Source organism: Acomys minous (assembly GCF_964271855.1).
Source record: "Acomys minous genome assembly, chromosome: 10".
Lineage (NCBI taxonomy): Eukaryota > Metazoa > Chordata > Mammalia > Rodentia > Muridae > Acomys > Acomys minous.
In genome coordinates this window covers 116,576,282-116,592,375 of record NC_140491.1, presented here as the reverse complement: position 1 = coordinate 116,592,375, position 16,094 = coordinate 116,576,282, and the positions used below count along the sequence as shown (strand labels likewise).

Below are 16,094 nucleotides of genomic sequence, written 5' to 3'. Positions count from 1 at the left end.
TAGTGACTTATTAAAATTGAAATTATTCCTAATTCATGTCAATAATTTCATATATATTTCCTATATTACTTGGAAATGAATATAATACATTTAAGAATTTCAATGTTCAAAATCTTGTGAACACACTTATATTAGTTAGTTGATATTTCTGTTTTAGTATTCCTATGGGAGATAATGCATTTTCTGCATGATTATTAGACTACTACCATTTCAAATTCTAAAGTTAATTAAATATAAATTTCATGACTATTATCTAAATAAATGGCCAAGAAATGCAGTAAGTTCTAAATATAAGCAATGTTATAAGAAATTGAGGCACAAACAAATATACCATGTGTATTTGCCATGATTGATGGTAACATTTTAAGTGTGGTAAAAGTCTGGAGGTCCTGGGTTCTTGGACAGAAGAAAATTGTGAATAGAACATTATCTGTTGCTAACTGTACTAAATCAGTGAAGACCATCTGAACACAAAAGTTTGATTTACTTAAATAATTAACAAAAATTTATTGCAAGAGATATATTTCACTAAATTTACAGTTTCAAGGAACATGATACAAAACAAATAGGGTCATCAGCTTTGTCTAAACATTAAATAGGTGCAAATACACAAATATTAGAAAAAACAAGGAGCATACTTTACAACATAAATTACAGTACTATAAATATATTTTATGTACATTATACATACTCTTAAGACATCATTTTAATATACAGCATATATTGTATTGAATCTCAAACTATTCAGTGCTTTAATAATATTATATGTCAGAAATTTAAATAATTTGTTAGTATCGTTACACTTACAGTAAATGGTTTGATATCAACAAGGCCAGCTTTGGCCAGCTTATTCTGTCAGATAGATAGCCAATTATGCACGGAGACAAACACCTAGTCACGTGTATATGTTCTCTCCCCTGTATGGCGGTAACTAGAACAGGGGCTGGAGGGGAATGACAGTTGGATGTGGAGAAAGCAATGAAGGAAAAAGTGCATGGGGTAAGGGTGGAAAAGCCAAGTGGCTGGGGTGAAGAACTGATGCAGGCATGACTGGCATCTGAGGAGAAGCAACCAAAGATGGCTGACCGCCAGGACAAAGCCTAGGTCCGACAGTGCCTACCGAGAGCTGAGGTATGGATGTTCTGGCGAGAGCAGGGACTTGGGGAAGGAACTGTTGGTGTGGCTGAAGCACTTTGAATGTTCCTGCAGCAGCGGCCGCCGCGGCAGCTGCGGCAGCGGCAGCATGGTGCTGCAAAACAGTGTGATGGATGGTAGTTACAGAGGTAGAACAGAAGGGCCGCTGCAAAGGCAAAGGCTGCACGGGAGTGCTGGGAGGAGGCAGGGGAGCCGGAGGAAAGGTAAATTTGACCTTGTTGGCCAGCATGTTTGGCTGAATGATGTGCTGGTAGACCTCGCATGGCAGGTGTTTTAACTTGTCATGGTTTTCTAGCGGAATCAGCAGCGCCTGCTCTGGAAGAGCCAACGGAGCTAGGATTTGCTCTGTTGTTACGAAGGCGCGGCTGCTGACATGTGCTTCCTTGAACTGTAATGGTGGTTGTGTGCTGAGGATTCCCGAATTATAACACAGCCATTCTGCTGGTGCCTCGCTCATCTTTCCCTGTGGAATGGTCTCAGCCCGTTCATAACGGCAAATGTACGATTTAGTCTGTGAGTTTCTAGAGTTCCTTTCTGTGTTGGTCATCTTGAGAGGAACTTGCTTATCACTGCTGTTTGTAGTCTGACTTCTTTGACTGTGTTCAAGCAAGGTGTTGTCGGTTGTGTCGTTGGAGGGGGCCCTTGCCACCTGCGCAGATGTAGTGACATCCCTGGAAGCCTGGGCTAAGTCACATGGAGTGGTCTCCGTGACGGAGCGCTCACCTTTGCCACTGGCTTCAGAAGGAAGTGGATGGTAAGGCCGGAAAGCCACTTTGTTTTCCGTTGGCGCTGTTTGTTCTGAGTACTCCTCCATACTTATATTTTCTTGTGATTTTATCTCCTCTTTTTTGTCTTCCTTTACTAACCCATCTCGGTGACTCACAGAACTGGCCTTCTTGAGATAATTAGAATTGTCTTTGATTTTCAAAGTTCTTCCCCCGGTGTGGAATCTACTTCTTTTTCTCCTCCGTTTCTTCCTTGGCTGACAGGAAGTGACTGAAGCACTGGGTGGCCTCAAGTATTCTTCTGGTAAATGGTTTTGCCGATTTAAACTTTCATCTGGTGAGACAGAACATGAATGCTGTCTGCGTTTCCTATGAAATCTTTCTGCTTCGTTTGTGAGAGAATTGTACCCTCTTTTACCAGGCTGGTCCTGACTAGGGCCTCTCACATCACTTTGAGAAACGAAGCACCCGTCATCCCCTTGAAGGCTCAATGTTCTGGCTTTCACACAACAATAAGTCCTGGCATAAGTTAAATTTTGTTTCTCATAATGCATCATGGGTGGATTTGTTTGTCCATTTACAACTAGTGTATTTTTTCCTTCATCGTTCTGAGGACCAACAGCATCCTTGTTGGATTCAGTGTTCCTTGCTGTATCCGTTTCTTCCTTTTCTCTCAAGTGTACAGATGCTTCTTTGGGTCTTTCATCAGGTAGTGGATGTAAGTCTGGCAGTTGCTCTGGACCCCTCCCCTGCCTCTCAGGAACTGACTCCAGTGGATTCTTCTCTGCCTCATCAGTGCGACCACTGTCCACGTCCGTTTTGCCATAACTACCAGGTTCTTTGTCTGTGGCCCCTTGGTGATGCCGACATAACTTTCTTCTTCTTTTCTTCCTTCTGCTTTTATGGAACCAGCGTTCATGAGTTTCCTTCAACCTGATCTTGTTGTATTTCTCCTTTAAAGTGTCTCGTTTAGTTTGCTTTCTAGTAAAACTGTGTTTGTTTGGTTTTCTGTTCATACAGGAAATATCTTTATACCCCTGACCCACATTCTCATCTTGTCCTAAATCACAACTATTAGACGAAGTGTGGGTAGCCGAAACAGTGGGGACTTGAAGGTGATCATTTTGACTACTGCTACTTTCATCATTTGTGACTCCTTTGATTGGTACATCATTGCAATCGGCATCTGGTCCCTGGCAAAAGTCCTCCTTCTGTTGAGGAGAAAGGTCCTTTAAGGTTGGCTTATTTTTGTCCTGATTGTTTAATTTAGTGGATCTGAAGTCAAAACACAGTGGATTACAGCTGTACGATATCGATGGCTCCGTAGTTGTATAAGCAAGCATTTCTGATGGCCACTGAAGCACTGTGGAGCCACGTTTGTTAAGGACAGGTACAAACGGATCACATTTCCTTTTGCCTGGATCTGGTCTGTTTTGGAACCTTATGTTTTCCTCTGCAGTGTTTGAAGGTACCAGTGGCTCGTGACCAGTTTTATTTCCAGTTTCCATTTTGGCCACCTCATTAATCTTAACATTTTCCTCTGTGGTGGTTTGTGCTGGTGTGCAGTCATTAGGCACATCAAGATTTGCTTCTACGAAGTCGGGGCTGTTCTTACTCACAAGTACATCTTCATTAACAATAATATCTTCGATTGGTGTTTGATCTTCAAATGGTGCCAAATTCTGGCAATTATCTGCATCAGGACATACAGGGGGTTGAACTTGGCAAAAGGAAGTAGTTAGCAGTGTATTTTTGTCACTTAGGATTTTTTTCATCTCATCGGTTTGAGCAGTCACTTTGTCGGAACACGTGGCCTCTGGTGGATGATAAGAGTTAGCTTTCTCCTCAGAACTCAGAGGCTCACATGACGACAGTTGAAGGTGACAAGTGCTGGGGACGAATCTGGTTTTCCTGCCGAATTCTTTCTCCACAGAAGACTCATCACTGTTTTCAGAGAAGGCTGCAGCCGAGGACTCCAGCTTCACAGAGGCTTTCTTGGGAAACGCAAACGAGAAGCCAACTCTGTGTCTGTGGCTCGCCTGGCTTCCGTCCCCGAACTGGCAACCATTTGCTGCACAGCTACCTGTACTTTCCGCGTCTGCCGAAGCTGCAGTAACGTCTTTCCCTTGCTCTTCACCATGACTCAGTTCTGGCTGGCTATGAACTGGATCTACACTCTCTCTTTGGGAAACATCACTGAGATTTTCTCTCACAGTAACAGTCGTTGACTTGAACATGGGGCCACTTCCCGGAGCACTAGAAAGTGGGTGGAAGATGTAAGTTAGTAGGAGAGTTTAGTAGAAAACTACTCAATGACTTATTTGTTAGTTAACATATTTCTTTGGAAAATTCTTTTTAATTTTTACTAATTAGTTTTATTGTTTGTTACTTTTACACATGTAGATAGTGTGTATTCTTATCACTTTATTCATCCCGCCTTCTTCAGTGTCCTTCCTGTCCACATAAAACCCCAGCACCTCACAGTCTGTAAAAGTCTTCCTCCAAGTTCCTGTTTTGTTTTTTTGTTTGTTTGTTTGTTTGTTTTGTGCTCCATTTAATTTAACCAGGATAATTTATGCATCCATTGGGGTGGGTGTGTTCATTGGATCCTGGTGGGAACAGCAGTGGGAACAGAGCTGAAGGCAGTGCTTTTCCCAAGTCTGTCAGTAGCAGACAATTCAATAGTGGATATGGAAGTCCTTGGAGCTTCTCTTTCATTCGTGCCTGACTATTGATGGACCCATTTGTTTTCAAACCAGATATCTGCATGGATCTATGGCTGCAACTTAAATGTGTGTTATAAAGTAATTTCCTAGGGTGCAGTTATCTTTCCCAGTGTTTCAGTATCATTTGTTGCTGGTTATGGGTGGGGTAACCCAGAGCTATTGTCTGGGAACGCTATCTACAGCTGTAAACAGCAATAGACAGGTCCTTCTCGTGCTTAGGATGACTGCTCCCCAATTAACTTTTTCTACCACAATGGCCTCTTCATGAAGGACTATAAAATTCTCTACAGTAAAATTATTTTTAAGTTACAAACATTTTCACCATTGACCTTACAAAACAGATACCAAAGAAACAAAAGAGAAAACAAAGGCAGCACCTTATTCTAGGTTTTAGAAAGGCTGGAAATTTGGTTCCATGATTCACTGCAGCCAATTTTTATGAAGTCTGCTTTTGTGCCATGAGCTTGCTGTCAGCTAAGTTAACTAGGGAAGGATGAGAGCCTTTTGGAATTACTAGGCTCAAATTAAAAATTACTCTGAAGTTCTAAGTTAGGTTATGTTCCATAGAATAGATACTATTTACCTAAAATATGTATTATATTCCATCTATATTTGGCAGTATATCATAAATTCTGAGATTTGACTTAAAAGAACAGTTTGGGCTGTATATAACATAGGAAATCTTCAAACTTTCCCTTTATACAATGGTTATCTTAAGAGAAGTTTCATTCTATTCTAAATGAGTTTTAAGGGATTTCAAACGGCCAAATATTACAGCTGATTTTAAAAATCACTAACATAATAAACATCCGTCTTGTCTGCCTCATTTCTAAATATCATTACCATTTTGTTATGTGCAACAATTAATGAGGAAATTGTGTGCATATTCATGTGTGTGTACCCTGAGAACTGCTGTCTGTTAAAAGTTCTAATGAAGGACACAAGTGAGGGGATAATAACTGAGATGTAATCTGAATAAATCAATTAAGTCAAAAAAGTTTTAATGAAGGTATGTATTAGAGACATTTTTATATCTTATGAATGCAATTTTCTTACTATATCAGAACCTACATGCTAAATTATACTCCTTAAATGTTATAATGTGTAGTATTTAGGTCCCAGGATTCTGTGTGGCCTGGCTGTGCATCAACCCTGCATTCTATGCCATAACAAACAGAGTTCATTACATATAATTGAGCAGCTCCTTCTTCAAACAGTTCCACATGGAATTAAAAAAATACTTTACATTGTTTTAAAATTTAAATTTTGAATTCCTAAAAATGTTTTAAGTAAAAACATTCCATAGAAATATTCCATATATATTAATTTAGCATGAAATCTTTGTAAATGGAAAGTAACAAGAGAGCCTTCATTTGTTGAGGGTACGAGGGAACTTTCCACAGTGATTTTCTTTTAATAGCCTCACCCTGGCTGGGCTTGTGAGGTCTGAATTATAACCCTGTTCGCACCTAGCAGCTGCTCACTGTGAGAAGTGGGTCAAAGTTTAAGAGCTTGAACTTCTAACAGTCCAGCAGTAGTTTATTCACAGTGAAACTAATTTCCAACTGCTTCTGAAGTGCCAGTATCTTCCTGACCTCATTTTTCAAATTTAAAAGTAATTTCAAAAAATAAAAATAAGAGTAATTTCCAAGAAAATTTCTCTGAATTATCATTTGAGAAATAAAATAAGATCTTTTCAAAACACACTTTTTGCCAAGAGTTAGGAAACAGAGCTTTGCTCTCATGGTTTGAACTTCATGAAGAAACGGGACAGCTTTCAATTATGATGGCTGAGATACAAGCCTGTGCTGATGCAAAATTTACCTTTATAAGCCAAGATTACAGTAATTTGAGAGTTTTAGTGAAATGTGCATTAAACAAGTATTCACATGAAATTCAAATTACTCTTTACTTCTACAGAGGGCCATGGAAACATATATGCCTTTTTTCTATGTACTAAAATAAATAGATTTGTGCCCTTTATTTCCAACTCCTGCTGCTACTTTTTAGGTGTATTTTAAGGAAAGTTAACATTTCGTTATGCACTCACCACACAGTTTCCTTTCTCAGCTCAGCCAGCTTGTGAAGACGTTGGAGTGCCTTTTCCTGTTTTCTTACATCCTTCCTGGATTTGGATGCTACATTTCGAGCAAATTCTCTCTGTTTCAGTTCTTTGAGCCTCTATTAAAAAATATAAAAATAATTAATAGTATCTAAGTTTAGAGCAACTTTGAAGTTATGTTGTTGCAGGGATTTTTCTATACATTGACTTTACCAAAGGACCACATAGCATCAATCAAAACTTGATTCTAACTGAAATAATTTCTTCTGCTTCGGTTTGTAAAAATTCACAACCAAGTAATTATGATCCTGTGAAAGTTGTATCTGGACCTTAGGTATATTAAAATTGCAACCTTTCTTCTCTCCTTATTGATTATAGCCTCCTAAAAATCTTTGCTTAATTTAGATGATACATTAGAGACCTTTTCTGGGCCCCCCAAGCCTCATACAAATTCAATACATTTATGGATTTGGGTTATAAAATAAAACCTTTTTATTTGAATGTGTTCTGCACTAGAATGTAATGCAATAAAACTTAAGGCAAATAATACCTACTGAAGTGATTTTTTAAAAATCTCTTCTCTCAAATCTCAGACACTTTTCCCAAATCAAGATCTTCAAGAAAATATTAATTTTGTTTGGGAAATTTGCTTTATAAACTGTAGTAAAGAAGATTATTTTCTATGTTGAAGGCCAGAAAAAATGCAAACACAAATGAAGATTAAAAATAAATAGCCACAAGGATGATGTGATTGCAAGACTAACAAAAGGGTTCATGTTCAGTTATTTTAACTTTTTTTATGAAGATAATGAATAGTTTTTAAAATGGCTGAAATAATATTTTCCATGTAGCCAATGGACAGGACATTCTCGACAGTTGAGTGGAGAGCCGGGACTGACTCTATCACGAACTCTGGTGCCCCATATTTGACCACTCCCCCTTGGTGGGGAGACCTGGTGGCACACAGAGAAAGAATAAGCAGGCTACCAAGATGAGACTTTTTAGCTGATGATCATATAGTGGGGAAGGAGGTCCTCCGCGGACACAAACATAGGAGAACGGAATAGGGTGAAAGCGGGATGGAGGGAGGATTGGGAGGATACAATGGGTCAAATAACAAGTGAGATGTAATCTGAATAAATTAACTAAATAAAAAATGGATATATAAAAAATATTTTCCCAATGGCTTATGGTTTCCTGAAATTGTGATGAAATATATTTTGAGAGCAGGATTCCATATCAAGACAAGAAATGGTCATATTTGGATGATGCTGTTGAATAAAATTTCAGTAAAATGCTCTAGGCATGTTAACTATTTTATATGATAAACTGTATATCGAAAAGGCATATTCAATAAATAGTTATTAAATTTGTAGGTGAATTATTTATATTATCATAATCCAAAATATTCTATTCATATTTCAAAAAATATTCACTTTGTCACACTAATATTAAACTCTCATTTGTCACAGATTTAACTTTTAATTTACTCTACACACCATCATGTAAGTACAGCCACTTGAGTGACACCCACGGAAGCAGGTTCAAGTGACTTCTGATATTTTGGTTGATAAACTTCATGGGTAAGTTTACACATTTATATAACTGTGTCTTTTTTTTTCTGTGTTATATTCTTTAGAATTATTTAAATAACAAACTCTTTGAGTTTTCTCACTAATAATAATCTATTTCTTCAGGAGTTCTTGAAGTATTATATTTATACTTTAATTGAACCATGTCATAAATGTTGGGCTGTAAAACTTTTTGACAGAAAATTATATCATTCTTTGCATATGAATGACAAATGTAACTATAAATTACAAAATTCATTAGCTTCTTTTTGGCATAAAATCAGAATATAGTAGGCCAATAACAATATATTGCTCATTTTTAGAAATCAGAACTTTTGGACATTTCTAGTTTGCAGAAGTCAAATACATTTATAAGGTTACAAACATCAAAGAAGTAAGACAAAGATTTTAATTTTTAAAATGAAATCTTTACCCTCCTGGCATACTAAGATAATCAAGTTTACTCCTTCTCAACTCTCTGGTGGAGTTGAAGACCAGGTCACTTAGTTTTACAATGAACCTTAATTGTTTAGGGGTTAGGATGTTTTTTGTTGTTGTTGTTGTTGTTGTTTGTTTGTTTTTGTTTTTTGCTATTTCAAGCCATATTTATTTATTTTATTTTTAAATTTATTTTTATTAATTTATTCATATTACATCTCAATGGTTATCCCCTCCCTTGTAACCTCCCATTCCTCCCTCCCTCCCATTTTCCCCTTACTCCCCTCCCCTATGACTGTGACTGAGGACTTCCTCCCCCTGTAGATGCTCATAGGGTATCAAGTCAGATGTTTTAATAAATTATTTTATTTTTGTACATATACGTTTATATTGTTACACATATATACGATAGATTACCTATAGGAAGAAGAACCATAACACAACCAGGAATTATATAAATGTTACATTCTTAGTGTTTTGGTTGTTTATATTTGACAGCCTTGAAGAAAACATCTTCCCCTATTGTAGTTGAATAAAATATATTTCTACTTTCTTGGTGTGTCCCTCAGTGGTTGTTTTCAGCTCTATTCCTTTTCTAATCTTATTTAAAGTTTTCTCTAGCATTTATCTTCTATGACATACTTTCAGTGACAGTTCTTTAGGAAAGAGCTAGTCTGTATGATATAAAGAATCCATTTAGAACATTAGTAAAAACAACTTCAAGTGATTTCTTTCTTTATAAGTAAATCATTACCTGTTTCTGTCAATACATCTGCTAATAGTTTCATATTTCACTGTTATTGTGTAATCCACAGGTACTCCTTTCAAAAGTTTGAACCATGCTTTGAATTTGGGAGAACTGCTTTTATCAAAAACTGTTTCAGTGGCTTTTTAAAATTTAAGTATGCTTTTTCTTTATAGAGAGGTAACAGCCTCAAAGAATCAGCATCTCCATTTCCTAAATCAATTTAACATTTTTGAAATGCACTGTGCAAAGCGATCTATTAGAATGTTAGCAAATACATTTTTTAGAGATGGTATTCTAGTGGATGTTATCAGACTTCAAGGTGTAATTTCCTTCTAGTCATTATTTAATCAATGGCATTATGATGAGTGATACCGTGGAAGTCTTTTTAAGCATTTTTTTTTCAAATTTCGTTTCCCATTACTATCATGAGTGTGTATCACTTGGACTTTTCTCCTGGCAGCTTTAAAAGCATCTAATCTCTTAATGGCATATCAGATCTGAACAATATCTCTCCCCAAGGCCCCTCATTCTCCAGATTCCATTAACTCAAGGTTCTCTTTGTGGATAAAAACCTCATTCTAATTCTAATATAAAAGTCTTGGCAATCAGTGTGTGTTCTGTCTAAAACTGATTTTCCAACTACTGAGTTCATTTTCTTAAGTGCTGGATCAGAAGTGTCTGCTGCACTGTAAGTGCTTATGAATGCTTATCAGACTGAATTGGCACCGGATGGCCGTGATTAACTTCCTCTTACAATGGGAGGCTTTGAAAATTTGCTAACAAAAATCGGGATAAGATCTTTAGTAGTAGAGTGAGAGCAACAGAAACCTGATTGTAAGGGTCATGGACATGATTATTTTCAAGACACAAGCCACTTGAATGAGCAAAAATTGAAGGATGATTGATTTGTGGTTCAACTTTATCAATATACATTATGCATCTAATGCCAAAACTGTTACATATTAAAAGACTTCCTGGACTGTGATATTGGACAATATAACAATACACACACACACACACACACACAGTAATAGTGTGAAAATGTACATGACTTATTTATCTTCGAAGGTAAATAAGGTTACTTTAATAGTCAATAAAACAATATTTGATTTATTTTTTAACTAGAATTTTTAGTTAATTAAGAATAGTACCTGAAAATTAAACTCAAATACTGAGATGTATTTTAAAACAGAAACAAAAGTCATTTTCTATTCTATGTCCATTCTACATAATCATAGTAAGTACATTGTCCCAGATGTTCATAAGACTTTTGGCTTTTCAACAGATATCAGTATGTCCAATATCATTGATTAAATCGACTGGAGATTTCTATAGCTATTATTTTAAAAATTTAGTTATACAATACCATGTGGTCTACTCTGAATTGAATTATATACCAGCAACACTAAACAGACACAGAGGGACTTTCCCTCTGAGACCTAACATTCCATTTTGGCTGGCGGGTCACCTGGGCAAGAGAACACTACTTAGGAAGGCCCAGCCGCCACACAAGATGCTGAGGAGCTGGGAGCAATAATTGTCTCCCAAAGGAAACACCGTTTTTCCTCCCAAAAAGGCACATTCTCCGTGTACTCACTCCTAGCGGAAGCCGCACAGCGGTGAAAAAAGCACCTGCTCCTCTGAGTTCTTCAGAAAAGCGTAATCCATTCTTTCCCTGGTTTTTTACTAAATCTCCATTTTTCTTCTTTAAGAAATCTGTCAAAGCCTGGGCAGACTCGCAGAGACAATCTGGGCATTCTCACTATTTATCTATAAAGTTTCTCCACATCCTTTCTACCATACAGCTATTTACAAAACACAGCATTTTCTTTCATATCTCCATCTTTCTCTTACAGGAAGCTGCCTAGATTTATACCTTGTCTGCCCTGAAGTGTTTCCTTTTAAACTAAATAACAGTCATCATGTTTCCTTCTCCACCCATTCTTAAATTCTTTCATTAAAAAAACTAAACTCCCTGGGAAAAGACCCAAGATTCATTGGCAAAATATAGTACCCCAACAGGAAGTCTTCATAATTTCTCCTGAGAATCTATGTTAAGCTTCATAAATAAATCCCTTTTATTGTTCTCAAAATATTAATGAATGGTTATTAAACTGATTTATAGCCTTGATAGATGGTTTTAAACTGAGGATTAACAGATGTTTTTCCCTCTCTAGAGGAACTAACCCGATGTACAGCTATAGCCTTTGTTTCTAACTGTCTTTGTAGTGGTGAATGTCTCTACCCACTGAGACACCCTGCCAGCCCAGGAGATATCCACTACTGATAAAACCTCCAAATGCAAAGTGTGAAAACTATATGGATTTGTATCCCAGCATATCTTATTCCTAGAGCAATGAAGGATAATTTTAAAGATGTTTGTACACATATAATATATGTAATATTAATATATATTTACAAATCCATCTTTCTGTCTGTGACATTAATTGTTTCCCATATGTAAATACATATAATTAGTTGAGGTATGTTCAGGAAGTTGTCTGGGCTTATGTACACCAATTACTAACTAAAGTTTAGTAAACATAATCATAACATAAACTCTTACTGTACTCATCAAAAATTGATGCATTTAGAAACATCTAAATATCTAGTCAGTCATAGTGTAAAAAGTAAAAAAGAGAAGAAAAACAAAAGTAACAATTTAATTAACCGTAAAACACGACTAAAATTTGTGGAGAATGAAACGAATAGTGTTTGATGTCTTAGATATAAAAATACAATTTACTTTCTTATTTTCTGCATTAATTGTCACCCTGTTGACCTTCATTTGGCTCAGTAGAAAAATATCAGATAAATAGTATTCAAGCTCGTATATGGACGGTACCTTTGAAAGTATTTTTACTTAAATTTTTTTAAAAGCTAAGTTTTTTAATGTGCCCTACTTATTTACCTTACTCCAGTTCATACTATTTTTAGTTACTAGTAAAGACACTTATATGTCCTTTGCATGCCAAGATCCCCACACTATCCCTCAACTACACTAACATTTCCAATAACAGATACAACGGAGTTCCGAAGCAACACTAGACAAGTTCTGTTATATATATTTTTTCCCTTGATTTAGAACTAGCAGTTAATTCTGATGGTTCAAAGTCTGTTTTGTATTGGTTATCTCTGGTCTAATTGACACTCTGCGTCTAGTTTTCTTCTCCAGCCTGACTTTGGAAATCTCTTCTTAACTTGTGATGATCACCAGTTTTCAAATTTTCCTTATTTTTATTTTGAATCACACAGGAGGATAAGAAAAAGGTTCTTGGCAGAATTGAGAGAATATTTAAATAAAATCTATTTAAATATGGAATATTTAAATAGAATGTTGGTCTACTAAGAGACGTTTTAAAATATGGTCTTCTAGGAATTTGATTTGGCATTGAGTTTCAAGTCAGCATAGGGGGAAGTGGCAGCAGAGAATGGTTGTTCAGGGTCCCTAACTGTCCTACGATCCTCCAATACCTCTCTTCTGCTTCAGCTTTTCGCCTGGAGAAGAAATATCAACCAGGGTGATCTGTCCATTTTCAATGTTCGTTGCTTCATCTCCATTGGATGGCATTTTAAACCTTCTTTTGGATCCAAGAGAATGCTTTTTATTTGTTGTCCTGTATCTTGTAGATCGCACAGGTATCATTAAGAGTAATGAAAGCAGTAACCCTCTGCCAGCCTCTGCCTGCTTTCTTTATGACCCATGTTCATGTTACTATCATCTGGAAAGCTTCAAACCAGAGAAATAAGAGGTCGGACTACACAAGACATGGATATATATGGTGTGTGTGTGTGTGTGTGTGTGTGTGTGTGTGTGTGTGTGTGTGTGTGTATGTGTGTTGTTGTTGTTGTTAATTTCTTAGGTGATTTTTTTCTTTTCAAGACAGGGTTTGTCTTTGTAGCCCTGGCTATCTTGCAACTTACTTTGTAGATCAGTCTGGCCTCTCTCTGACCCAAATACTAGAATTAAAGTCATGTGCCATGACCAACCATCTTTCTCAGATGATTTTAAAATTGAAATACAATTATTTCTCTATAATTGAAGTACAATTAACTTTCTTTGTTATAAACCATGTTTATCACTTGAAGAGATATATTCTTTTCTATAGAAGTCAAAAGTATTATTAAGTGTATTCTGATATTCAAGAATTTACTGGTATCAAAGCCACATATTATGATAATGTTAAACTTATAAATGTATTTTATTCAGAACCAATTTTCTTCTGAATAATTTTGATTTTATTACTGACAGTTCCCAGAAAGTTTCTCGGTTTCTTCAGTACAAGAATACAAATAACTCTAAAAAGGAAAGGCAAGTAACAAGTGTATAAATTACTTTCAAAGTAAATATATCACCAGAAACACATTTGTTAACTTATGATAATTAGCAACTTATAATAAAAATAAAGGAGAAGGCATGTAAGGCATGCGATTCCAAAGGTATTACCAGCAAAGTTATAAAATACTATGAGGAAACACTGTTTAGAAGGCTTAGAAGGTAAAAATATTTGTACTACAAGCCTAATGACATGGGCTCCATCACATAGTCTGCATTAAATAATACAGACGCCGTGGTACATATCTGGAATCACCACATTGCAATTTTATGAGAAGTCGAAAGAAGAATCATAGGTAGAACTTTGGTCTCCAGATTTACCCTTATTTTGTGGAGAGTCTTTATGTCAGTGTGCCTGCTGTATGACTGTGCTTCATCACCATACGAAAAGCCTTTCTTCAACTGCTGTAAAAGAGCCTAGAATCATCTGGAAGCTCATGGGCCAGCATCTTTCATTGGGTGTGAGCCAGAAACAAGAAGAGAGACCCTGCCTCAAAAAAGGGGGAAGGAAATAACTGATTTCTAAAAGTCGTCCTTTGAATTCAGCAAACACACTGGCAAAGGAATACTGCTGCTTACATATAACAACCTCCCCCAACACACACACACCAAAGAGCAACAGGGACAGAGAGAGAGAGAGAGAGAGAGAGAGAGAGAGAGAGAGAGAGAGAGAGAGAATATAATTTAAAATATTTTAAACTATATGAAGAATGTGCTACTATAAATTAATAAAATAAAAATAATAGATTATTGGATTTCAGTGATTGACACCCACAAAATAAAACCAGTATAAATAGGTATAGTATTCTCTTGTCATCTTTTCTTAAAATGTGTGCTAATATATACTTGGAAAATACAAGCCTTTCTTCCCATCCATTTTCCACTGACTTAATGTGTCAATCCTCCATTGTAAGAGAGGGATAAGTTACTTATAATGTGAAAAAAGAGAATAGACTTTCTTAGTTACTTTTCAATTGCTGTGATAAAAGACCATGACCAAATGAAATTACAAGGGAGCCACTTAATTTCAGGCTCCTGGCTCTAGAGGATTAGTCCATAAACATCATGGTGGGGACCAGGAAGCAGGAAGGCGCCATATGGTGCTGATGCAGTAGCTAAGAACTTACATCTGACCCACAAGAAAGAAGGAAAGAGAAAGAACCAACTTGGATGGCTTGGGATTCTCAAACAGCAAAGCGCACCCGCAAGGACCCACCTTCTAATCCTTCCCAAACAGTTCTACCAGGTCATGGCCAATTATTCGAATAGATGATCCTGCAGAGGCAGTTCTCATTTAAGTTACTGCTCAGCTTAAAAGCAAGTGTGGGAAAATTCATAAAATGTACCTCCATTGAAATGCTAAAATATATACATTTGTCTAAAATCAGATTTTCGCTTAAGATAAAACTTAAAATTTAGTTGTCTGTGATTTACAAGTAGTTTTAAAGAAGAAATATCAAAGCATGGAGGTAGAGAGATGCTCAGCTTCTTGTAGAAGACCTTGGTTCACTTCTTAGCATTTGCCTCGTTGTTACAACTATCTATAACTACGGAGGTCTGACATCTTCTGGCCTCTATAGGTACCTGACATATATTCAAGCCAAACACTAATAAAAAGAAAAAAAAAGATAATTCCTACAAAGAAGAATGTCAAAAATGTACATTTTAATCATGTTATATAATATAAAATTTTGTGGGCTTACCACTTTTGAGGGGCTCAAATGCTGTGAAACAGCAAACTATAAGTTTTTTCTTTATTCTAAATGAAAAATCTTTAATATAGTTTATAAAAATATAATAAATCAAAGAAACTTCTCTTTTAAACCGACAGATGTCACTACAGAAAACCACAACCAATCAAGATGCAGAGTTATGTGTGCCCAGTTCCAATGCATAAATCTATACAAAATCCCCCCACCTAAAGCTCAGGGAGCACTGTAGAAGAAAGTGTGGGAAGGTTGTAAGAGCCAGAGGATCAGGGAGGTTTCTGTGATATTGTGACTCCTAGGATCACCAGAAACTATACCGGTAAACCTCAGGAACATGCCTGCCCAAACATGAGCTGAAAAACTATGACATTGATTACCATGCCAAAACGGAGGGAGAAAAACCCACAAAGCCTGAATCTACATCAAAACCTATAGACAACCAAGAAAAACTGTGAGTGAGAGAGGTGATCTTCCCCAGAGCAGAGCATGCCTATTGGTTGCCAATAGTGCCAAACAGTCATTCCTGAAAATGGCCATATAAGTGACATTGTTTGAATCAGATAGGTCTTAATAGGAATATATATATATACATATATATGTATATATGTATATGTATATATATGT

The 16,094-nt window shown here is 36.4% G+C and overlaps 1 protein-coding gene across 2 annotated transcripts in view; it reads right to left on the bottom strand.

Annotated features, from left to right (window-relative positions):
* Positions 1-477: 477 nt before the first annotated feature.
* Positions 478-16,094, bottom strand: part of ZNF804A (zinc finger protein 804A) — a 195,114-nt gene continuing 179,497 nt past the window's right edge. For both annotated transcript variants that reach the window (XM_084798182.1, XM_084798183.1), the window contains exons 3-4: positions 6,657-6,787; positions 478-4,136 (exon numbers count right to left, since the gene is read on the bottom strand). In XM_084798182.1, the coding sequence (XP_084654308.1) occupies positions 932-4,136; positions 6,657-6,787 (3,336 nt within the window). In that variant the 3' untranslated portion in view covers positions 478-931. The remainder of the gene's footprint in view (positions 4,137-6,656; positions 6,788-16,094) is intronic.